This window comes from Acanthaster planci, linkage group LG15 (assembly GCF_054643075.1).
Source record: "Acanthaster planci isolate LZ-2023a linkage group LG15, COTS_SCS, whole genome shotgun sequence".
Lineage (NCBI taxonomy): Eukaryota > Metazoa > Echinodermata > Asteroidea > Valvatida > Acanthasteridae > Acanthaster > Acanthaster planci.
In genome coordinates this window covers 7,472,426-7,496,346 of record NC_141791.1, presented here as the reverse complement: position 1 = coordinate 7,496,346, position 23,921 = coordinate 7,472,426, and the positions used below count along the sequence as shown (strand labels likewise).

The window sequence follows — 23,921 nt, the reverse complement described above, 5'->3', positions numbered from 1 at the left end:
CTTGACACACTTTTCTTGATTTTCTTTTCCTTGGTGAATTTGTTGAGTCATAGACCATCAATTTGCTCAGATTATGTATTTTTGTTACTCCAAAAGTGTCTGAGCTGTTGATAAATAGAACTACAAACCACTCAGATCGTAGAAACCCATGTGGCATAGTTTTGTGTCATTTGGATGCAGTGATGCACCATCAGTTCTTTGTGACTTTAGGATCAACCGTGTAAAACTTGAGTCTGTGGAAGTTCAGCTGTCGATATTTCAAAGTCAGAGGAGTAGTCGTGTGCATAATATCCGATTCTCTCACTGGGAATGGACTATTACTTGGAGATAAGCAGTGTTGCAATTGTGTTAAGTTTCTATCACAGTGTCACTTTAGAAGCAGTAATATGGAACCTCCCAAGTATATGACCCTAGCAAACATTCAGAAATGGCAAGATTTCTTGTGGTGTTTCATCAGGCCCTTGAACATAGTGATATAAATTACATTTCACACCCACAAGAGACCTTTGTCGGCAGGGTGTTGTGATAAGTCCAAATACACAACTGAATATGCACTTTGTGATATTAATCTGGAACTAGTAAATTTAGAAAAGACTCTTCGTTGGATCTGCTTGCATACTGTATGGGGGCCTTATCACCAGATGTAGACACTGGAACCTAAGGGACACCAAGGCTAGTTTTTACTTGTAGTTTTTTCTATTACATTTCCTCATGACATTATCTGTGTTTCTTGCTTTGTTCCTTTGCAGCTTGGGGCATCTCTAGCCTTCCAAGCAGACATTGCTGAAGAGACGGCTGTTGCTAACATCACTGATGTGGAGATCTATTCTTGTGTCTACTCCCAACCCCTACAAACTGCTTATAAGGTATCGGGTCTTCACTTGGGATTCCTACCTGATCAATCGGTCCTCAACATTTCCTCTGATTAGTCCATCTCGTTTGTGAAAATAAAACTGCTTTTGTTCTGTATTGCCATTGAAAATGAAAAGGGGCAGGTGTAATAGTTGCATGAAGTCTGCATTTTTTTTGCTTTGGACAGTAAATATCGTATGTCTCAAGACCAGTTCATTCTTGGGTAAAAACTGTTGTAAACACCTCATTGTGATATCAAATCCAGTTCACCTCCTACTCACATTTGCATAAGGTATGATCTTACCTTCAAAGTTAATAAAGATCAACTCCATTAACGCTATCTTGTTATCTTGATTCAGACATTTAAAAAACATGTTTTTACATGTGAATCTGTATCACACACTTCATATTATAGACTCATTTTAGACCCAGTAACATCTCTCTCCTTTTCTGCCTCTCACATTCTGTTGAAAATGCTAACCCTGGATTGTATAAGCAGTCTTTTTTAAATTTAAATTGACTATGCACCTGCAGGTGCTGGAGCCTTGTGCCTTAACCTTCACACGATCAGTTAGTGCTACTAGAGATGAGACCATGGCTATTGATGTGACTGAGGTCAAGTTCCACATTTCCCCTAGAGTGGTTTATCTTGTACAAGGTGTGATTGAAGCACTCAATTCAGTCAGGCAGGTTAGTAAGTAGTAGAGGATGGATGTCCATATATTGAAGAGTTTGTGGATAAGTACCAGAGATTTCTGCAGTGGCAGGCTATGAATTTCAGACACTTAAGTAGTTATGCATGGAAAACCTTTACTCTCTGTTTAATTATTCTGTACATGTAGTTGGTTCTTTATTTTGAAATCACACCAGGTTTTTCTTTGGTCATTTTGTCTTCCTGCAAGTACATGTAGTTAATATTTTTATTTGAAGAGATTTAAAATAGTTGGAATAGTTGGGAGGTTGTGTCAGAAAAGCCAGGTGTATCCGTCATTTTATTTCTGTTTGATGTCTTGCATTTCAGAAGCCCACAGCCACTCGCCATTTGATAGACTATGATCAGGAAGACATGTGGACTCCCAAACCCATATTCTCTCATGGCTTCCACAAAAGAAAAGGTAATCACATGCCATCTGTGACCTTTGATGTAAGCTTGCGTTAGAAGAATATTAATGTTAGCATGACACCCTGCACTGCTAAACAGGTGGTTGTGGGTTCAAGTCCCATTCGGTAGACTCTTCAAATTGTTCATCATAGGCGCTCTGACAAACTGTAGGGATATTGTATAATTAACCCTAACACTCCTCAGTCCTCCAACAGGTGAAGGATTGAGGAGTGTTAGGGTTAAGAGAGGCCGCCTTGACTCCAGCTACAACATCCTGTTGGACCAACATGCGTTCAAAAAGATTGGCAAATGTTTTAGTTTCCTCCACAAGACAAAGCGTAAGTACCTGTAGCACTCATCTACAGACGTATCATAGGCACTGACCACAGAGGAGTGTTTTGTCCCCTACATGCTACTGGTCTGTATGCCTATGGTGCAGAATGCACAAAACAACTTTGCTGAAATCTGTGGGATCTGCACATGGATGCTACTAGCAAACTGCCAATGGCACACAAGGTTTGACTGAGCCCCGCATTTGTCACTACTGAGATAAAACCCGCACAATGCCAATGACATCATGTTTTTGAAGAAATAGAGAGATCATATCAAAATTAACGGTGACGATTGTGTCATTCTGCATTAACAGGTAGCATGAAGAACATGGTTGACTTTGGCCCAACACCAGACCTGTCAGGGGCTAAGCAGAGACTGACGATGCAAGTTCCTCGAGTCAAGATCTTGCTGGAACTTGAAGAGGATCATGAACACGTGGCCATGTTGGGCATCCGTAGTGGGCTGAAGGCTACGGTGTGCGATTGGAGTCACAGTGTAAGTTTAGTATGGCGGATGCAGTCTGTGACTCACTGTGGAGTTTTCCTGCACACAAAGTTCATTTTTTTCAGTGGCTATTGTGACCCAGGAAACCTGTTTTTTTTCTGCTGTTTCAGCCGAATTCTTTTGCCAATGTCTGAGGTTTATCTGTTGTGTCAGAAGGTAGCTCTCCTTGGAGCCTCACACTTTATAGTAGGGCGAGGCACTCTTGGGATTTTGTTTTGTTCTGACGTGTGTTGTCATGCTTGTTGAAGTTCTTTCTTGTTTCTTTGAGATCATTCCAAGTAAATGTCATGTTTAGTACAGCTTAATGTGGTTGGATCATTTGTATTTTTAGCTGAATGTTTCCGCTGAGGTGTCCCTAGAGGTTCATGTCTACAATGAGAAGGTTAGCACCTGGGAACCTTTGGTTGAACCAGTCATGGAACAGGAGAAGGTCTATAGGCCCTGGGAACTCATCATTAAGGTATGTGCTTCAGATTTAACCACTTTGTGCTGGGGTACCCGATTTTGGGCACATAGGCTTTATACACGAAGCCATGGAGCCCAAAATCAGACAATAGAGCTGGGCCTTGTAACAAAAGACCGTACTCGGAACAAAAGACCGAGTTGCTGGGAATTGCCAACATTTTTTCAGTTGTCAATAGCGGAGGAAATCCGTCATTGTTTTAAAAGATAATACCACTGTTTGTGGCATTTAGTGCGAGCGGATTACCACCGGGGACAAAAGCGCTCTAGTGATGAGCGATACAATGCCGCTGCATCTGGCCCCTATTGAAAAGACGTCAGCAGTGCACTGTGCCAGTTTTGGGAACAAAAGAAAATTACATAACACTGCGCAATCTGGGTTCTTTTTACTAGGTGGCAGGCCTACTGGCTGAAATACTCGGGCGTCAATAGATGTTGTCTGTCAAATTAGAGTAGACACCGGACAGTGATACGGTGTAGGTGTAAACGTCCAGTAAATGAAGTTATGAATTTTAACCACTTCGTGCCGGGGCATTTTTCAACGTTGATGATGCTGGGCCGGCATGGCTATCATTTTTGCCGTTTTCAAAATCCTTCTAAAATTCATCATTCCATTTGACGGTCGTTTATAGCCGCACAAAGTAATCTGTCGGCACTACTCTAAGTTGACAGGTGACTTTCATTGACGCCCGAATATTTCAGCCAGGCCTGCAGCCTTGTAAACAGAGCCCAGATTGTGCGGTGTTATACAACTGTCTTTTGTTCACGAACCTGGCTCAGTGCACTGCTGACCTCTTTTCAATAGGGGCCAGATTAGCGTGCAGCGGTGCTGTGTGGCTCATCGCTGCGGTGGTGGAGAGCTTTTGTCCCCGGTGGTAATCCGCTTGCTCTCAATGCCCCAAACCCTGGTATACGGTTTCAAAATAACGCTGGATTATCACTACTTCTGAGAGTGAAAAATGCCGGTAATGCCCAGCAGCCTGGTCTTTTGTTCGGAGTACGGTCTTTTGTTACAGGGCCCTGTTTCCTTTGTCCGAGTTCAGAGACCCCGGCCACCCATATAAACCATACGGCTCCGATTTCGGAGTCCCCGGCTGGTAGTGGTTAAAGAATTTTGAAAACAAAAAAGCGGGAAGTGGTTAATCTCATTCCTGTTTTACCCTGGAAAATGGTGTGGACTCTGCCCAGACAAGGCAGTATTGCTTGGTGACATCCCACTGCATGCATTTATTTGCCTGCCCATGTATTGTGTGGAGTGCACACTACATCGGAAGTGCATTATAAGCCATAGAAACTTTGTCTAAGTTTTAGCCATAAGGTTGTGGTAGTGTGCAAGTGTTGGTCTAGGTCTTTTTGTCACCATTGAGGGGTTTACTTGCACAGAGCCCTTAATCCAAGACAGCCCTGCAGGTAAGAGAGAGTTTCCCTTCTCCAGATAATTGGCGATACAGAAGCTGAACATGTCATGGACATCAGGTTTTTACCTGAGGGAGATTATATCGTCAGTTTGGTATTGTACCTGCCAACTGCTTACTTTCATAACTAATGCTATCTGCCAAGTTAGATTTACATGCAGAAGTATTAAACTTGACCTTACCCAGGACTTGTAGGTGATTAGCTCTGATAGAATAGACCGATCTAGCCATTTATATCATACATGTGATTACAGGCATGCCATTTTTGTAGAGCTGTGTGTCATACAGGCATGCCATTTTTGTAGAGCTGTGTGTCATACAGGCATGCCATTTTTGTAGAGCTGTGTGTCATACAGGCATGCCATTTTTGTAGAGCTGTGTGTCATACAGGCATGCCATTTTTGTAGAGCTGTGTGTCATACAGGCATGCCATTTTTGTAGAACTGTGTGTCATACAGGCATGCCATTTTTGTAGAGCTGTGTGTCATACAGGCATGCCGTTTTTGTAGAGCTGTGTGTCATACAGGCATGCCATTTTTGTAGAGCTGTGTGTCATACAGGCATGCCATTTTTGTAGAACTGTGTGTCATACAGGCATGTCATTTTTGTAGAGCTGTGTGTCATACAGGCATGCCATTTTTGTAGAGCTGTGTGTCATACAGGCATGCCATTTTTGTAGAGCTGTGTGTCATACAGGCATGCCATTTTTGTAGAGCTGTGTGTCATACAGGCATGCCATTTTTGTAAGAGCTGTGTGTCATACAGGCATGCCATTTTTGTAGAGCTGTGTGTCATACAGGCATGCCATTTTTGTAGAGCTGTGTGTCATACAGGCATGCCATTTTTGTAGAGCTGTGTGTCATACAGGCATGCCATTTTTGTAGAGCTGTGTGTCATACAGGCATGCCATTTTTGTAGAGCTGTGTGTCAAACAGGCATGCCATTTTTGTAGAGCTGTGTGTCATACAGGCATGCCATTTTTGTAGAGCTGTGTGTCATACAGGCATGCCATTTTTGTAAGAGCTGTGTGTCATACAGGCATGCCATTTTTGTAGAGCTGTGTGTCATACAGGCATGCCATTTTTGTAGAGCTGTGTGTCAAACAGGCATGCCATTTTTGTAGAGCTGTGTGTCATACAGGCATGCCATTTTTGTAGAGCTGTGTGTCATACAGGCATGCCATTTTTGTAAGAGCTGTGTGTCATACAGGCATGCCATTTTTGTAGAGCTGTGTGTCATACAGGCATGCCATTTTTGTAGAGCTGTGTGTCATACAGGCATGCCATTTTTGTAGAGCTGTGTGTCATACAGGCATGCCATTTTTGTAGAGCTGTGTGTCATACAGGCATGCCATTTTTGTAGAGCTGTGTGTCATACAGGCATGCCATTTTTGTAGAGCTGTGTGTCATACAGGCATGCCATTTTTGTAGAGCTGTGTGTCAAACAGGCATGCCATTTTTGTAGAGCTGTGTGTCATACAGGCATGCCATTTTTGTAGAGCTGTGTGTCATACAGGCATGCCATTTTTGTAGAGCTGTGTGTCATACAGGCATGCCATTTTTGTAGAGCTGTGTGTCATACAGGCATGCCATTTTTGTAGAGCTGTGTGTCATACAGGCATGCCATTTTTGTAGAGCTGTGTGTCATACAGGCATGCCATTTTTGTAGAGCTGTGTGTCATACAGGCATGCCATTTTTGTAGAGCTGTGTGTCATACAGGCATGCCATTTTTGTAGAGCTGTGTGTCATACAGGCATGCCATTTTTGTAGAGCTGTGTGTCATACAGGCATGCCATTTTTGTAGAGCTGTGTGTCATACAGGCATGCCATTTTTGTAGAGCTGTGTGTCATACAGGCATGCCATTTTTGTAGAGCTGTGTGTCATACAGGCATGCCATTTTTGTAGAGCTGTGTGTCATACAGGCATGCCATTTTTGTAGAGCTGTGTGTCATACAGGCATGCCATTTTTGTAGAGCTGTGTGTCATACAGGCATGCCATTTTTGTAGAGCTGTGTGTCATACAGGCATGCCATTTTTGTAGAGCTGTGTGTCATACAGGCATGCCATTTTTGTAGAGCTGTGTGTCATACAGGCATGCCATTTTTGTAGAGCTGTGTGTCATACAGGCATGCCATTTTTGTAGAGCTGTGTGTCATACAGGCATGCCATTTTTGTAGAGCTGTGTGTCATACAGGCACTTCTGTCAAACAGAGCGTTTTAGTCCTCTACATAGTTGTTCCTGTTCAAGTTGCCCAACTGTAAATATTTTATCAGTATCTTTGAAACAGCTTGCTTGTGATGTTTTACAGATGAGCCAGGCTGAGGGGCATCCCATTGTCTGTACCAGCCTGTATGACTCTAACCCATGCAGTCAACGTGACAGCATGGATGGCGTCTTGCCAATGATCAAACCCCCAGGCTCGTACCCAGCCACAGAGAGTGATACAGAGAGTGATTCACAGGATGAGGCTGAGCTGGAATGGGACGGCCATTATAGCAGCAGCTTCCTGAGCAGTGGTAAGGGTTAGAGGTCACTGAAGATGACAAAGGTCGGAGGTCATGGAGACCGAAAAGATCACAGGTCGTAGATGAGCTTGAGCAGATAATAACTCCTTTATATCAGATTTTTATCAGCATCTGATGTAGTCTTTCATAATGACAGATTAACAAATTTGGAAACATTGCATGAATTTGTGCAAATTGCCAAGTTAACATTTAATGGATTTTTAGACTACTAATTTTTTTTCTTGTGGTTTGAATTTTTGGATTTTACTGGAGCTTTCCCATATACAGTGTGTGACATCAGTAGCAGATAATTGTTATGAAATACTAGAGAAATTTTCTTTGAGTTTCAGTCATGAATCATGTTTGTTTTTATTGATTCTAGATATCGGTAGTCCCATGGAAGCAGAGAGACAGTTCCAGCCAGAAACCAAGTCAGAGGAAGATTTGGACGAAAGTGACTCTGAAGGCTTCTTTGACAAAGCTAAGGACTTCTTCAGTGACATCTTCTTCAGTGACTCTGATGAGGAAAAGGACGAGGCAGAGGGAGAGGATGGAACGGCCCTGCAAAGGGCAGCTTCTCTGGAGGGAGGGAAGACAGATAGTGGAATAGCCTCTCTTGCCCAGCCCACTTCCGCCTCGGTCACTAGCGACAGTAGCACCAGCAAAGGTGCATTTTCTACTGAAGTTTTAGCATCTGTCATGCCACTGTCACAGTTGCTGTTTTGCTACTGTAAATTTATGTATTCAAGTACCCTGACTGTTTGAAAGACCCCAAGTCTGGTTCCCTGTAGTCAAACATGTTTTCACTCCTTATCTTTGCCTTGCGTCAATCTGCTCCGAGTGGAACAAAAGAGGGCATGTTTTTTGGTACTCACCACATTGGCGTGCCAATGCACGCAAGTATATGCGCGTTTGAGGCAGAGCATGCTGAGTACGCATAACAGATTTTTTCTGGCATGTACAGTCTTTACATATATGCATAACGCATACAAGAACCCGCTTGTAACCATCAGTCTTTCTTTTGCCGATTGAGCTCGGGGCAGATATAAGTCAGCTAGTAGCTCTGTGTGAAGATGAGGTACCTAAGGGGCGTTGTGTTCACATGTTTTTTGTCTGTCTGACTGTTTAATTCTTGCTATTATATTTTTAGGAGTTTAATCACCTGATGGTTCAGCAAGGTTTTATTTCATGTTATCATGGATCATTAATTTTTCCAAAGTGTCCATCCTAGTTGTTGAATGTACATGTATTTGTGGGTTTCCCTGTCAATGGTTTTATTATAACATTGTACTTAATTCACCATCAAACTGACGTCAATCCTTCTCATCAGTCTCTTGGGTATCAGGCTATTGGGTGTACAACATTTCTGTGGGATTTTTAAATGCAATATTTGCCTTCTTTCTAGGTAGGACTCAGAAAAATTAAGTGTCTTTTGTTTGCATGCTTGTTGATCTTTTTTCACTGCAATGTTTTAGTTTTTATTTACAAGGAAATATTTTTCTTTCAGCCTATGTTAAAACCGATGTTTTGATGTTCTTGTTTAAATTTAAACTACATGCACAAAGTATCTACAGTGCTTCTTCTCAAAGTATTTCATTTGTTTGAACCTTTCCCCACAAACTGCTGTGTTGTGTGTTTGAATTTGAACAGAAATCTTTTGTTATCCATTTTAGAATGAACAGTTTAAAGACTTTCAAAGTATCTGTCCATCAAGTAAACTCCAATGTTGATAGGTTTGCGATAGCACCACGGATATGTCTTCTTTTTGAGTATGTTGGGTTCTGAAAAGAACAAATGGTAGTCAACATTTTGGACAGTATGCTCTGTCCGTCGTCAAGAGACTGCAGAGGGTCCAGTGATGAGGCAGCTTACATGGTGTGTAGAGGACAGTGAGGTGTGGAGGGTCCAGTGATGAGGCAGCTTACATGGAGTGTAGAGGACAGTGAGGTGTGGAGGGTCCAGTGATGAGGCAGCTTACATGGTGTGTAGAGGACAGTGAGGTGTGGAGGGTCCAGTGATGAGGCAGCTTACATGGTGTGTAGAGGACAGTGAGGTGTGGAGGGTCCAGTGATGAGGCAGCTTACATGGTGTGTAGGGGACAGTGAGATGTGGAGGGTCCAGTGATGAGGCAGCTTACATGGAGTGTAGAGGACAGTGAGGTGTGGAGGGTCCAGTGATGAGGCAGCTTACATGGTGTGTAGAGGACAGTGAGGTGTGGAGGGTCCAGTGATGAGGCGGCTTACATGGTGTGTAGAGGACAGTGAGGTGTGGAGGGTCCAGTGATGAGGCAGCTTACATGGTGTGTAGAGGACAGTGAGGTGTGGAGGGTCCAGTGATGAGGCAGCTTACATGGTGTGTAGAGGACAGTGAGGTGTGGAGGGTCCAGTGATGAGGCAGCTTACATGATGTGTAGAGGACAGTGAGATGTGGAGGGTCCAGTGATGAGGCAGCTTACATGGTGTGTAGAGGACAGTGAGGTGTGGAGGGTCCAGTGATGAGGCAGCTTACATGGTGTGTAGAGGACAGTGAGATGTGGAGGGTCCAGTGATGAGGCAGCTTACATGGTGTTTAGAGGACAGTGAGGTGTGGAGGGTCCAGTGATGAGGCAGCTTACATGGAGTGTAGAGGACAGTGAGGTGTGGAGGGTCCAGTGATGAGGCAGCTTACATGGTGTGTAGAGGACAGTGAGGTGTGGAGGGTCCAGTGATGAGGCAGCTTACATGATGTGTAGAGGACAGAGAGGATGCTAACTTTTCAGAACCCCACATACTCAAAACAGAGATATATCCATGCTGCTACTGCAAGCCTATCTAGTTTACTTGCTACCTCCACCATGACAAGCTTCAAGTCTTATCTGTCCATCAGTAGTTTTCGTCATCTGCATCTTCTATCACATTTGTCATTTAGGTTGACTGAGTATGTGTAGTTCATGAAATGATCACTGCATTTGTCATTGAAAGGACTACTGAGACTGATGCCAGACTTCATTCATTTTGCTTGTCTGTGATCAGATGAAGTGGACTCTGACCTGACCTCCTCGGAACCAGAATCTCAAGCCACTTACCTGGTCATCAACTCCTGGGACCGCATGGAGCTGTCGGTCACCCCATTTACCATCAGCGTCCTGATTGATCTGACCAATGCCTTCACTGCTAGGCCAGAGCCGAAGATGAGACTGATGGCGCAGCATAAGACAGCGTTGAGTATCATCAACACTACAGGACTGCAGGCCAAGATGCTCATACCTGTTGAGTTGATGGTAAGGTGGAGGGATTTTGTTTGGTAACAGGTTGAAATTCATCTTGGGAGGGAAGATGATCCCAATATGGTTTTGGTTGAAACATATCTAATGCCATGATGCTTACAGAGTGTCTCAAAACTCAGAAAACTTAGCGTGCTTCACCAGTCTTCACAATCTGTTCCAGTACCTCCCTGACTCAATCATGGTATGGTCGTTTGCGGTTACATGTGCTATTCATATGGTAACTGTAAAAGCACCAGCTGTGCCTATATGTACCTGTTTACCTGTGCACATACAGGCTGTAACGGGCTTCATATTTTGCCTCTCTCCAGTGATTACTTGCCATGTTCCAGTGGGAATAGTTTCTTGAAAGGAATCAAAAAGAATATATGTGAAGATACTTCACTTGGCCTAAGAAGCTAAGTGAGTTGAATTCCTTGTATTAAGCAGTACAAATGTACATGATGTTTTCTGTTAGAGTTCCACCTCAGCTGAGAACGTTACCCTCGAGCCTGTAGGTATTGACCAACCAGATCAACCTAGTTTGTCCATCCAAGCCATGGAAGAGAGGTAAGGACGAAGATTTACATTTATTGAGAGGCAGAACTACATTGCCTTGTCTTTTTTTGCTCCAAACATGACCTTGTTAGAGTGCTGACATGTCTATTTACAAACAAGTGTGACCTGGCCCAGTCTTTACAAATCACCCAAAGTATCTTTTTAATCAAGTGGAAGAAGTGGTCTCCACAGGGAACAAGGGAGGGAGTTTTTTACAGCGTTGATCTGTCCTGGTACAGTCATCAGTTTGGCTCTCAAAATTTCTTCAAACTGGGTGAATGTGTAGTCTTTGTAATGCATGTGAAAAACAAATGAGTGAAAGAATATACTAAGACTCTCTTTGGGGAATTCAGTCACAAATGTGTAGACATTGCTTTGCTCATGCTGGAGTCAAGCGTTTGAATAAAACAATGGAGGAATGTACACATGGGGTTTATTCACCAGATGGCCATTTTGGAAGAGGCTTCCTGAATCCACTTTATTTTTATTGAACACTCTGAAATGGAGAGGAGCTTTTATGTTTGGCTATAATCAAAGGTATAGCCCCACTTTGAAACACATTTTTCATTTGCACGAAAGGTGACATGATATCCCCATCTATAATATGGGTCTGCCCATTGGGCATAAATATGAAACTTGCCCTTGTAGTGTCATCTTCATCTCCAGACTCATGAAGCTTTATGAAATTTGTATTGAGATCACCTCCCTCTTAAGCCACTCGTGTTTCAGGCCACTAACTGGAGATGTTTAGTTGAAGTATTCTCAGCTGAAAATGATAGTTAGACATAATCAAGGCCATTCTACACGATCAACCAACTGGCGGCCTACCAGTTGTGCTATGTACATGTACAGCTTGGAACAGTGACTTGAACATGCATATATTGTGCTCTCCTCACAGCGAAGATCCCTTGGAGTGCCTGTGTAAGGTGGTCAAACCATCCAGATACTCAGACGTATATGGAGCTTGTCCAGAAGTTGCTGACTGTGCAGATGGACCACCCACTCCAAAACTCAAAGACCCAGAAACCGGACAGTTCATCTTTGAGGTAACCATGGTAACGTAGAATAGACATGAGAATGCTGGAGTGTGTTTTGCTAATTTATTCAGAGTGAAACAATAACCCCTGTTTGCTTTTCACTTTCCACCATGTGAAGTGGTTGTAAATCCATGTCTTGCATGGTATTGTTGTCTAATTTCCTGACTTGCGAGTGACCTAACTGTCAACATTTGCTTGTTTCTCTGCTGTACAGGTGGCGGGTATGGCGCCGATAACACACTTTGCTGCTTCTAAGGTTACCCAAACACCATTTATTCTAGCACCCTTACAGGCAAGCGCTTGTCCAATATTCTCCCTCACAAAGCTCTCTGAATGCTGTTGGTTTTGATGATCAAGGGACTTCGGTGGTTCTGGATAACTAATTAATCCTACAAGAACTGAGCCGTTTTGGACCATCTGGGAGGGGTGACTGTCCCCCCCAACTCAACTGTCCCACACCTGATTGTGATTGTTTTGAAACTTGACGAGCATGTAAAGACAATCTTTACAAACTTATCTATGAAGTTTCCATTCAATCCAGCGTATGGTCATTACGCAAAATTTGAATTCATAACCTGGTGCTTAAGTGGCCTCACACTTTTATTTTAACCTATTTATACAGGCTAGGAGGCCTTGTAGTGCACATACCCAATAGGTAGTTAGTTTATGGCAGTAGAGTCTCCTAAAACCTGCTGTTCTTTTATGCTCTAACATTTAATCCATTGCATGTTTCGGGGCGACAGGAACTGACTCCATTCAACTAATTTTTCTTTCAAACATTTTTTTTGCTATTAATCTTTAATAAAAGCAAACCATTTATGGTAGGAGCAGACAGGTTGACCTTTCTTATATTGCAATAAGATAATTTCCAAGAAGAGCTCTACAGCATTTTATTTCTGAGTTGAGTTGCTTGGTTATTTTCAGGGTGGGGAGGAGTACCCTGTTGTACGTGAAGTGGATGTATCCCATGGCAAGAAAACCATTAAAGTCAGGTCCCCGCTGCAAGTAAGTATCAAGGCTAGAAAGAAAGCACTCAAATAGAGTGTACTCCATTTACAATAAATATGTGACTTTGAAGGTTCTACAAGAAGAAAAATTCAAGTATACCTTTCTTTACTTTGCCTCAATCACAGCAGATCGATATCTAAATTAAATGCCAAATACAACTTAGAACTTCATTTCTGGGCAGTCCATTGGTCTGAAACATTTTCCACATTCTCTGTGTTCAGAACTTGAACATTCTTTCTTCTTTTCAGTTTTTTTTTCACAATAAACTCAAACATTCCTTTGTGCAGAAACACAGCTAAGTTTCCAGTTCTAATTTCTGTTCACTCGGAACTTGATTCTCTAATAACTAACTTTATTTATTATCATCTTTATTTCGTACCATTTTAACGAGGGGCAGTCCATCCAGCAGAAACTGATCATTTTGGACCTTCACACTGAAGAAAACAATAAAGAAATGTTCAATTTCAGAGACGAGAGGAAACCCCTGGATAAGTTAGGGACTGAAAACCCAATGTACATGTCAGCCTGAGCAGGATTCAAACTGACTGCAGAGGTGGAAGACAAGGAAAGAACCACTTCACCAACCTGACTCCCCTTTAAGTGTAGTCATTGGCAATTCATGCAGACATGTTAACATCCTCCACACAGAGTGCAGGAAAAGACAAAGGCAGAAAAGCTGGTCAACAGTCACTGTGCGAAGAGAGTTGCAGGGCACGTGCATTTAATTAGTTGTGGGGGATTTTAACTATTATGTAATGCACTGTGCGCTGAAACAACAAGCATTTTGGATTCGGGACACACTGAGCATCTGCAAGCAACTTCTGGAAAGTGTTACTGGAGGGTCATCAGAGAAGGGTTGAGATTTGACTAGGTTAAGACAGAAAATTTATTGAATCTATAAAAATCAACACACAGGAATAACCTTGAGTATGGTAAGTATGTTTTTCTTAGTCTGGTCATCTGTTCTAAACAGGTTGTCAACAACTGTCCAGTCACCATGCAACTGTACTACAAAGCCCTGGAACTGCAGACCCTACAAGGCCCTGCTATACCAGGCCAAGGGCTTGATGAGTACACTCTGCTGGCTAGAGTCAAGCCCAAGGAGGTCTTTGATGTTCCTGTCATCGTAGCCTACAATGCCGGCATCTATGCTTGCCCTGCTGATCAAGGGTAAGTAAACTGCCTTAAATAGCATTGGGAGGCATAACCTTCCCTGGTCAAATGGGGTTTTGCTCATGTTCAACTTTCAAGCCATAAATGGAAAACCTGACAGGCTCCAATTTGTTATGAATTTCTGGTTCGGAAGAGAAAAACTGTGTCAAATGGGATTTAAAACTGAGGCCAATAGAGCTGTACCCTGAGTGTATCTTGTGAGTTTTTAGCTCAAAGTGTTGTGGATCTCAGCAAAGGTATCTTGCTACCAGTAATAACAGTGTTGCTAATACGGGCGATTCATAGAAGTGTGCCTCCAAGAGTTTGCAACGCGTTGGTCAATCACAGTGCACGAAATCTGTTGATCCTTTGCAAATGCACATTGTGTTGATAGATTACGCGCATTATGATTGGTTAGTATGTCGCAAAGTCTTGGAGACGCACTATTGTAAAATGCCCATATTATGAAACGCCCGTATTATGAAAGTGGCTGTTGTAGATTACTACAGGCATGAAAGGTTCCTGTATTGAAAGTGTCACCACTCTTACGACCTTTTCACATTTGTTCAAATGCTTCCTGTGTAGATAACCATTTCTGTGGTCTGATTCCCTTTTTTGCAGCTACAACATCAGTGAGAAACCGATTAAATGGCAGGAACTAATGTCCCCAACAGAGCTGACCATCCGTTGTAAGTCCAGACAGAAGGGAGAGTTACCATTCCACTTCAAGGTATAGTAAAACGTTGATAACACGAAGTTCAAGTTAATGAATAAAAATTTTGAGTTATCCAGACTTTGAGTTGAAGAAAGTCTCACAGCCATGGAGCCAGTACACCTATACACATACATAGACATAGTCCTTCCAAACTCGCTCCCCAGTAGCATCATTTTGGTGACTATTTTCTGCTTTTTATTCATTTTCATGGAACATTTTTGCTCATAAATAATCGTTTTATTGAGATTTTTCATTGTTGTTATGTCTAGATGTTTCGTTTCTACGAATAAATATACAATTCGTCATGGTTTTAAAAGTGTACTTTCGTGTGGAAAATCTTTGGTCTTTTCGGCAATTGTGTTTACAACGTGATGCATGCAGTATTTGGGTCTGCTTTCAAATGGGTTTTCCTTATGACATCGCTTTCTAAGGTCCCATGACCATTGTAATAGGCAGTGATTGGTCCATCCATACATGGGTCTTGCGGTGGCAATCAGACTAGCCTCAAAGCCCAGATTTGTTGCGGTTACAGTGTAGCATGGTTTATGAAGCGAGCCATCCAGCATGCTGCCATGCAAGCAGATCGAGGGTGAAAACACAATGAGCGCTTGGCAGTGATGAGTCAGACCGTGGTTTCGTTGTCTCATGTTTGTACTTTTTTAGACGATTTGGTGGCAGTTTTTTTATCAGCGTCACAAGAACTCTGACTTAAGTGGGATTTTCGCTGCTTGTAATTCGATTTACGGAAGTATTTATATACACAAATACCTTTGGTGGGAAGAAGGCATCACTTCAAGACAAGCGGACTTTCGACTTAGCCGAGTTTGACTTATCGAGGTTAACTGTAATCAGTCACCTCGTTAAAACTAAAATGTGGGACTTCCAAACTCATATGCCTACTGGTCTCACATGAGACTTTGCGCATAGTCTGTAGAACTGTTGTAAGCAAATGTTAAAGTCTGTGGGTAAGACAAATTGATAACTGTGCAGATGCACAACTAGCATCAGTAAGCCTTACTCCCCCCAGTACAGTTCACATCCATACATTTTGTCACCATTTTCATGAAAAGACGAAAGTCTCGCCAGAAAGTAAAACCTAGTTTTCAAAAAAATTGCGCTTGAAGTTGGTCTCGTTTTTAAACACGTATTTCCCTGTTATGTAGCATTCCTTTGAGTTCACCAATGCCACAGCCTGAAAGAAGAGATATTAAATGACACAAAACCACAACATAATATTTTAAGAAGTCAATTAAATTTGTTTATCTTGTAAACAAACACTTTTGTCAGTTCTTGAAAATGCTAACCATCATATGACTTGTGTCTCTCTGAAATGGCATACACAGTGCAGGTGTTTGCTGTAGTGCATGCTGGGTGCAAAATTGTTGCATTTGGATACGTTTCCAGAGTCAAGTTTTTCTCTTCATGAAAACAGTGAATGAGTTTGCCCATAGTTTTGTCCTTTACTGCTAATGTTTTACCTTTGGAAGACAACTTTCTCTCTTCGTAAAAACGGAAAATGCCTTTTTTAAAACTTTGCCGTTCAGTGATCATCATGATTTGGCCGATTTCAGTAGATTTGGTAAAATGATTACACCAGGTTATAGGCATCACAAAGCCATGTTAATTTGCACCAAAAAAAAATACAAATTTGAAGCAATCATGATTTTCGGCCACATTGTCTCTTTATCAGTGTGTTTGTGAAAAAGGTTCCGATTTGGTAAACTGTCCTGATGTTTTTAGTCTGTGTTGACACCCTTGGTTTGTCCTTTGTGACTCACAAAACTCAATGGATCGCATTCCAGCAGACAGTAATAGTATGGATGATGTCCTCTTTATTTACAGGTGACTCGTAAGGAGCACAAACTCACCAAAAGCATCAATTCCACTGCTGATCTGCCTTCCTACGTCCTGGATCTCTTCCCACCAATCACTATCCACAACTACCTCCCTTATGATGTTGTCTACTCCATGAAGGTGGGAAAGCAAGCTTGTAATCACAGCTGTCATTGTTACCAAGGAACCTAGGGAATTTCTTACACACTCAAAAAGTCCTTGTGCATTTTTGGAAAAGGTCTAGTGTGTGCGATATACAAGCCTTTATTATTATAATTTACTGTTCATGTACTTGAACAAATGTTAACGTTTAGTAGAAACACTCATTTCCAGGCTCATTTTTAAACGACGAGTAAGATCCGTGTTTCAGCAAACAGTTTCCATTTTCCCATTGGAATGTTCAAGTCATTTAGAAAGTCAAGCTAAGAGCAACATTCTCAATATGAGCAACTCTGCTACACGGGATTGTCGGCCATTATTTCAAGCGCGGGCATATTTTAAAACAATCTGGAAATTTCTTTTTTACAGGAGAACGGTCTGAAGTTTCTCTTGAAAGGAGACAAAATGGCGATCTACTCCACGGACCTTAGTGAAGCTCAGAAAATGAAAATACAGGTCAGAAACACACATTTATTTATGTAGTTGTTTACGCTAATGCACTTGTCACGGCAGGATAGAATGAAAATATATTTGTTATGGTCTTCCCCTTAGGTCAAGAGCTACTTAGCAGCCAACTGGGAAGGCAACCTCCTTGTCTCCAGGGAGATGAAATCCCACGAATCCATCACCATGGAAACCAAGGATGTGGAGGGAGATCAGAAGAAGTATTTGACACTCTGGGCTCACAGTACAACGGATGAAGGGACATGGGATATCTTCCTATACACGCCATACTGGATTGTCAACAAGTCGGAACTGCCAATAGAAATCAGGGTGAGCCTGCCTTCACTTTACTATTTTTCCTGCATCTTCTGTTACTGGCTGCCCAAACCCTGTAGCCTCTACCCCTTGTTGTCTTGTTGAACTAAAGTTGCCCATACAGCTATCATAAAATTTTGAAACACTTTGTGTATATAGACCTTCTTCACCCATGTGAATGGATTACGCTAAATGTACATGTAAACAATACCACCACTTGTGGAACGCCTTGGCTGTGGTGATCGCATATATTCCTATGGGCAGCTTCAACCACGTGTAAGAGTACACGCAAACACTGCATGCTTGACTAGTTTATCTTGAATAGATAGATGACCATCACAACACTATGCTGCACTCATTACCATCACAACACGTCACGGTCCAGCATGATTGTAGCATCACTGAGAAAAGCTATACACCTGTCATCACCTCTGCATATTCATTGGCCCATAATGATCACTTGACCGGTCGGTAAAAATACTAATTATAGTCCCTGCCCCACAGTGGCAACCCTAATGCAGGGACCACTAGCCAGAATACTCGTAGTCACTGGTACCCGTGGGTACTTTTATAATAGATAATTAGAAATAGAAGTGGGAGCAGCAACCTGTTTTATTATTGCTATGATGAGGGACATGATGTTTGAACACCCTCTTTGATGCATAGCAACCAAGGCAGAACCCAAGGTGTTATGATTCACTCGCTTGTGAAAAAATACCACTTTACATTATTCAGTAATTAAGTACTGTATCCCAAGTAATACGGAAGGAAAAAAATTAGTTCTACCTTTTAAGCTTTAAGACTTTAGGCCCTGTGTAAATCAATAATTAAAACCGGACTGTCTAAAATTCCTTTAAGTTATAGTACATATATTTTGTACTTGATTTCCCAGGCCTCCAGGTCAAGGAAAGTGTTCAACAATCACTCTCTTAGTGAGCCAATCCTGTTTAGCTTCTCCAACAGCAGGCGAAGAAAGGTATGGTATGGAAGAGAAGACCTGTTGAGTATTCTTTTCTTCAAATCTTAAACTTTCTATATTGCTGTCATTTCATCTCAATTTGCCAAAGTTTCTGTAACTTTTTGGGGGGAGGGTCTGAACAACCCCAGGAGCCAAAGTTCCTCTTTTGAACGTTCCTTTTTAGGCCAAGCTGCGAGTGTTTGATTCTGTGTGGTCAGCATCTTTCTCTCTGGATACTGTCGGGAGCTCTGGCGTAGTCATCTGTAAAGATGAAGACCATGACAGAACATACCAGGTAATAGTCTTGTCACATTTTGTGATCCCCGTGCCTATTCAATCCTTAAAATTATCCACCCATATAAAAAAAAATGGATATTGTCTCAGAATGTCCCACAGATTCTATTAAGTTTATCAAATTTGAGAAGTTTGTCTTTAACTACCAAAATTACGTCTGTCTTACGATAAATCTTTATTCGTGTATTTTATTGTTTAATTTCATTTGATATATTTCTACTTCTTTTTTTGTAGTTTTGGCTAGAGATCAGTCTGTCCAAGCTCACCTTGACCAAGATTGTGACTCTAACGCCTTACTTCCTAATCCGCAACAAAACTGACCATGTGCTGTCCTACATGGAGGAAGGAGTCAGGGCTGGTATATGGGTCAACATCAAACCCACTGAGGTCAGCAGGAATGCTCAGTCAGACTTTAACTCTTTCTATCTTAGCTCTGAAGATTTATGTAGTGTTAGTTTGTACCTGTTTTTCCACACTGACTGCACTTGAACAGTGCACCTTATGAGCATGTATACACAGTGTCCCATATGGACCTCTCACTTTCTACATGTACATCACAGTCCTTGTTTTTAACTGCCAGAGGTTGGAAAGTATGGCTTTTCTTCAGCACAAAAGCAAAGAAATAGATTACGAAGTGTTGGTAACTCTCATCTGGCTTTCAAAACAAAATGTTAAAAAATACTGCAAAAAAGTTGAATGCCTTACTCTCTACCACAAATGGGTAAATAAACACTTTGAGGAAAAACTTGTGAGCAATCAGGTCTGAACTTTTTGAGTTCCACATTGAATGGGTCAGTGAACAGAATTACTGCTTGTCATTCAGGAAACAATTTGAATTGAAGGTGATTTGATTTGAATAATTGTACACTGGTCCTAACAAATACGCATTTTCCATATCCCATGATTTTACAGGTGCTCCCATTTTGGCCAGGGAGTGAGTCCATGAAGTTGATATGTAAGAGAGCCGAGACACCAGACCAGCTCTGCTCCAGACACTTCAGTATTGACAGCTCCCATTCAACAGCACTCAGGATGGAGAGAGGGGTAATGCAGCCAATTACAATTTACTATATCCTGAACAACTTGTCAATGAAGCCTAAATCTTGATCCTCGATCAATTCCACTATTCTTGCCATCAGCTGCTGTTTGAGGTTCTCATTTACTCTTGGGTTTATTTTTGATTTCTGCCATGGTGGTTTCACATTCTGATGAGTGGCATTGTAGAGCAACCTATTGTCAGTTGCCTTTTTAAGATGCGGCTGCAGCAATGGATTTCTGTTTGGTTTGGTTACATAATATGTTTGTCCTTTTTTGTTTTTATTTTGTTAATAAATGTAACCTACTTCAAAGGGAACAATCATGATAATGATCAGTTTTCTGAATTTTATGAACAAATTAACAGTACTTTGTTTCATGCATGTTACACAAATTGGAAATGGTGAATACAAAAAGAGTTAAGAGGAACCAAAGAGCTTAGCACTGGGAGAGTGTGGTTGATGTATGATATAGGAACATGTCAAGGCAGTGTCAAGCCAAGGATGACAATCAATGAAGGTAATTGCCTGTTGCTATGTAAACTTCAGACGTCAATGCAGCACATGGTAATGTGTGATGTACAGTGGTAAATTCTCTCACTGATGGTAGTGTTGGGGCTGTCACAACCTTGTGAGTGGGAGGTTTGATGCCGCGCAGCATGAGAGCTCTTGGCCAGTGATTGCTTAGGAAGTTCTGAGATGACCAACAGAAGCTGGGGTAATTTGCTCTTGTCTGTGTTCCTATGTCCATCCTAGACGGCATTGACCGTTGAGACAGAGGGTGGTGTGAGAGGACCAACGACAGTAACGTTCAAGCCTTACTCCATTGGACATGCACCGGTCAGAGTGGACAATCTGTGCGATGATGTCAACCTGAGGTTTAACCAAAAGTAAGTCTTCAAAAACTTACAATTCTTGCTATGTCTTTGTGAACACCATATGGGCAATTGTCTGTATTGACTTGGTGTTTCAGTGATGTAGTTTGAACCAGTGCTGGTATGTTCTATCATAGCCAAGACAGATCTTCACTGATTTCTGTTTATACCACACCATTGAAACTTGGGGCATACTGTTTCCACTTTGTCCTTCTGTGTATGGATAGGCCTTTCCCGCATGAAGAGAACATTTTTATCTTGTCAGGAAAGCTACAATTGCTTTTTGTGGACCAAACTTTGTCTCCATAAAATTGTTCATCCCATAACATCTATATTTCAACATGTATTTCAAGTCCTCTAAACCTGGTAACAAGTATGAATGTTCATGTGCGCAGTTTGCAGTGAAGGTACCGGAACATTTGTGTATTTTGAGCTCTTTTGAATCCCACTTGAAATTGTAAGATTTAGTACTTTTCTGTTTTTCAGCAAGTTTATCTAGCAGAAGTTGGATCAAATACATCTACTTTGCTGCAGCTTGAAATTACGCTGCTATTCACTGACAAATTCTTGAATTAGTACACTATTTTGATTGGTCTGTTCTCAAATAGGAACATTGGTGGTAGACTCCTTGTCCAGCCGCACAAGACGGTGCTATTGACCTGGGATGACCCCACAGCAGAGAGAATGTTTCTGTGGAATCTGTACAACAGAAATAAAAAGTCATTCAACTGCGTCATTGACAGGGTAATTCTGCAAATCTGTTCAATGTAAACATTGGTACATGTCATCAGCTGTTGGTTAGAGAAGGTAACCCAAACATGCTTTAGCTCTTTGTACACTGGTTAAAAAACATTCTGTGTGAATAGTTGTGTGAGTGTTGAGTTTTCAGATTCTGTTGTGTCCATCAGATTGTATGTCTTAGCACATATTTTTGTACAGAAATTTGCTGACAACAAGTTTGAACAGAACTGCATGCAAAGTTAATTCTTGGAGTGATCAGTTTTTAGTAACTTCCTGTTTCAGTTCAAAACATTACATGAGATCACCTCTCAAGTATCTCACGTTTGTCTCATTTTGGCACTTTTTTCCTCACTGATTTCAGGATGGCTGGGGTAAAGTGACAGTTAGTGTTGATAGCATCAAGAGAAGTATGATGCCAGGGGATGGTCTGTACGTAGAAGGAGATGACGCCAGTGTCTACAGCTCAGATGAAGGTAAGGAGACTGTATTTAGAAAGAGGTTGTGATCAAGTCTGTTGCCCAGAACAAGTGATGGAACGGTCTGTGTGTAGATTGAGATGACACCAGTTTCTACAGCTCAGATGAAGGTAAGGAGATTGTATTTAGAAAGAGGTTGTGATCAAGTCTGTTGCTCAGAACAAGTGATGGAATGGTCTGTGTGTAGGTTGAGATGACGCCAGTGTCTACAGCTCAGATGAAGGTAAGGAGTTGGATTTAGGGACGGCATCAAAAATACAGAGACCGTTCGCACGCGTACGAACGCCAGGAACGCATTCTTTTGTTCAAGCTTCTCCACTTTGCACGCGTGAGAACGGCCCTCCCGTTCCCTTGCGTTCCTCTACAACAAAAGACCTGTCACGGTCTGTGCACACAGCAAGATGTTGTGGCCCCCATGGTGGCATAAAACCTATGTGAAGAAAATGTGAAGTCCCCGAAACAAGAATGGTGTTCTAACAACCCTCCATGGATAGGAAATAAAATTCTCCGTGAACAGCGGATGGCGGGGAAAATTAAATGTTGTGTCACTCTTCTGCTTAAGACATTTCTTTTTAATTCTCTGATGTAGAGTACTTAAACGCTGCATTCCACAAAGTAATACTTTGCTTATCAGCAAAAAGATATACATTGTATAAAGTTTTGAGAGGGGGGGTGGTGTGTTTGTTATGGAGTAGAAAGATCTTTCCAGCCTTTGAGGTTAGCCGATCGCGCCATTATTTATTTTCGGTATGTGGAGCCTGCCAATACTGAACTTGAAGAAAAAACATTAAGCGCTTACAATGTCAGCACTCTTTGCACTAGAATTAGGGGAAGAATTTTGAGCCCTGCCGATCGCATTATGTTTCATTCCAGGTTGTATCCCTCCCTATCAGAGCGCATTATCGCCTTCACAAATTTATTCTACCATTGCAGAGTTCTGTCATTGAGATCTAGGCGAAAACATTTCAGCCCCAACTGGCTGCTCTTTTTGGAGATGTTTAATCTTTAGTTTTAAGGACCTCCAGCAAAAAGAATATTCCTGCCTTTGCACATTTAAAAAACAATCTAAGGATACTTGTGCTTCACAGATTTTAAGGGTCGGAATTTATGTTTAATAGCAACTTTTCAGTCTGCCGTTAAGCGTTTGGTCAACACACACAAATAACTCTGGGACTGCGCAAGTGTATCCTACCAATGGCTGTTTTACTTGTAAAGAATCAACTTAGTAATTGGCTGAGGATGTACGATCGCTGTATCTGCCCCGAACGGCATCTTCACAGAGAGCCTGCATGACCCAAATACTTAAAAAGATACATTGTGTCTAATGGAACAATAGAGCTGTCAATCACTCCTCAGAAGATTTATTTTCCTGCAGAGCTGGGGTGGATTTATTCTAGAATTTTTTTATCTTCCGGATTTGCCGAGACACTTTTTTATTTTTCACTTGCTCAACCGCCCAGTTATTTTATTTGGAGCACCCAACTCTCGGCATTTCTCCAAGGTTTTTTTTTCTGTACCAAGGCTCTTTTTTATTCGGAGGACCAAACCCGCCAAAAATATTAATTCTTCCCTCCCCGGTATTTATTTTTTTATCCAAACTTAGACCAGGTCTAGTTTTAAAATTTTTCCCGGCACCTCTACTTTTTTTATTCGGAGCAACCAACCCACCAAGAATATTAATTCTTCCCTCCACAGCATTTCTTTTCTATCAAAACCTTGACCACTTGTGGTTTTTATTTTTTTCCCGGCACCACTGTATATTTTATTCAGAGCATCCATTCGAGCCATCAAAACATGTTCATTCTTTCCTCGGCATTTATTTTCTATCCAAACCTCGACCACTTGTGTTTATTTTTTTCCCGGAACCGCTGCATGTTTTTTTCGGATCATCCATCCTAACCCATCAA

General features: G+C 41.7%; 1 protein-coding gene across 4 annotated transcripts in view; it reads left to right on the top strand.

The window, feature by feature from the left end:
* The window catches only part of LOC110984633 (intermembrane lipid transfer protein VPS13A-like), a 95,006-nt gene that overhangs the window by 52,336 nt on the left and 18,749 nt on the right, over positions 1 to 23,921 (top strand). For 3 of the 4 annotated variants that reach the window (XM_087146220.1, XM_087146221.1, XM_087146222.1), the window contains 24 exons: positions 750 to 866; positions 1,387 to 1,542; positions 1,874 to 1,967; positions 2,601 to 2,782; positions 3,123 to 3,251; positions 6,979 to 7,186; positions 7,557 to 7,841; positions 10,186 to 10,433; positions 10,894 to 10,985; positions 11,872 to 12,019; positions 12,225 to 12,302; positions 12,935 to 13,015; positions 13,992 to 14,188; positions 14,792 to 14,900; positions 16,728 to 16,859; positions 17,247 to 17,333; positions 17,430 to 17,651; positions 18,529 to 18,612; positions 18,779 to 18,889; positions 19,123 to 19,275; positions 19,801 to 19,932; positions 20,679 to 20,812; positions 21,406 to 21,541; positions 21,900 to 22,011. In XM_087146220.1, the coding sequence (XP_087002346.1) occupies positions 750 to 866; positions 1,387 to 1,542; positions 1,874 to 1,967; positions 2,601 to 2,782; positions 3,123 to 3,251; positions 6,979 to 7,186; positions 7,557 to 7,841; positions 10,186 to 10,433; positions 10,894 to 10,985; positions 11,872 to 12,019; positions 12,225 to 12,302; positions 12,935 to 13,015; positions 13,992 to 14,188; positions 14,792 to 14,900; positions 16,728 to 16,859; positions 17,247 to 17,333; positions 17,430 to 17,651; positions 18,529 to 18,612; positions 18,779 to 18,889; positions 19,123 to 19,275; positions 19,801 to 19,932; positions 20,679 to 20,812; positions 21,406 to 21,541; positions 21,900 to 22,011 (3,427 nt within the window). The remainder of the gene's footprint in view (positions 1 to 749; positions 867 to 1,386; positions 1,543 to 1,873; positions 1,968 to 2,600; positions 2,783 to 3,122; positions 3,252 to 6,978; positions 7,187 to 7,556; positions 7,842 to 10,185; positions 10,434 to 10,893; positions 10,986 to 11,871; positions 12,020 to 12,224; positions 12,303 to 12,934; positions 13,016 to 13,991; positions 14,189 to 14,791; positions 14,901 to 16,727; positions 16,860 to 17,246; positions 17,334 to 17,429; positions 17,652 to 18,528; positions 18,613 to 18,778; positions 18,890 to 19,122; positions 19,276 to 19,800; positions 19,933 to 20,678; positions 20,813 to 21,405; positions 21,542 to 21,899; positions 22,012 to 23,921) is intronic. The other variant, XM_087146223.1, reaches the window with a different exon arrangement.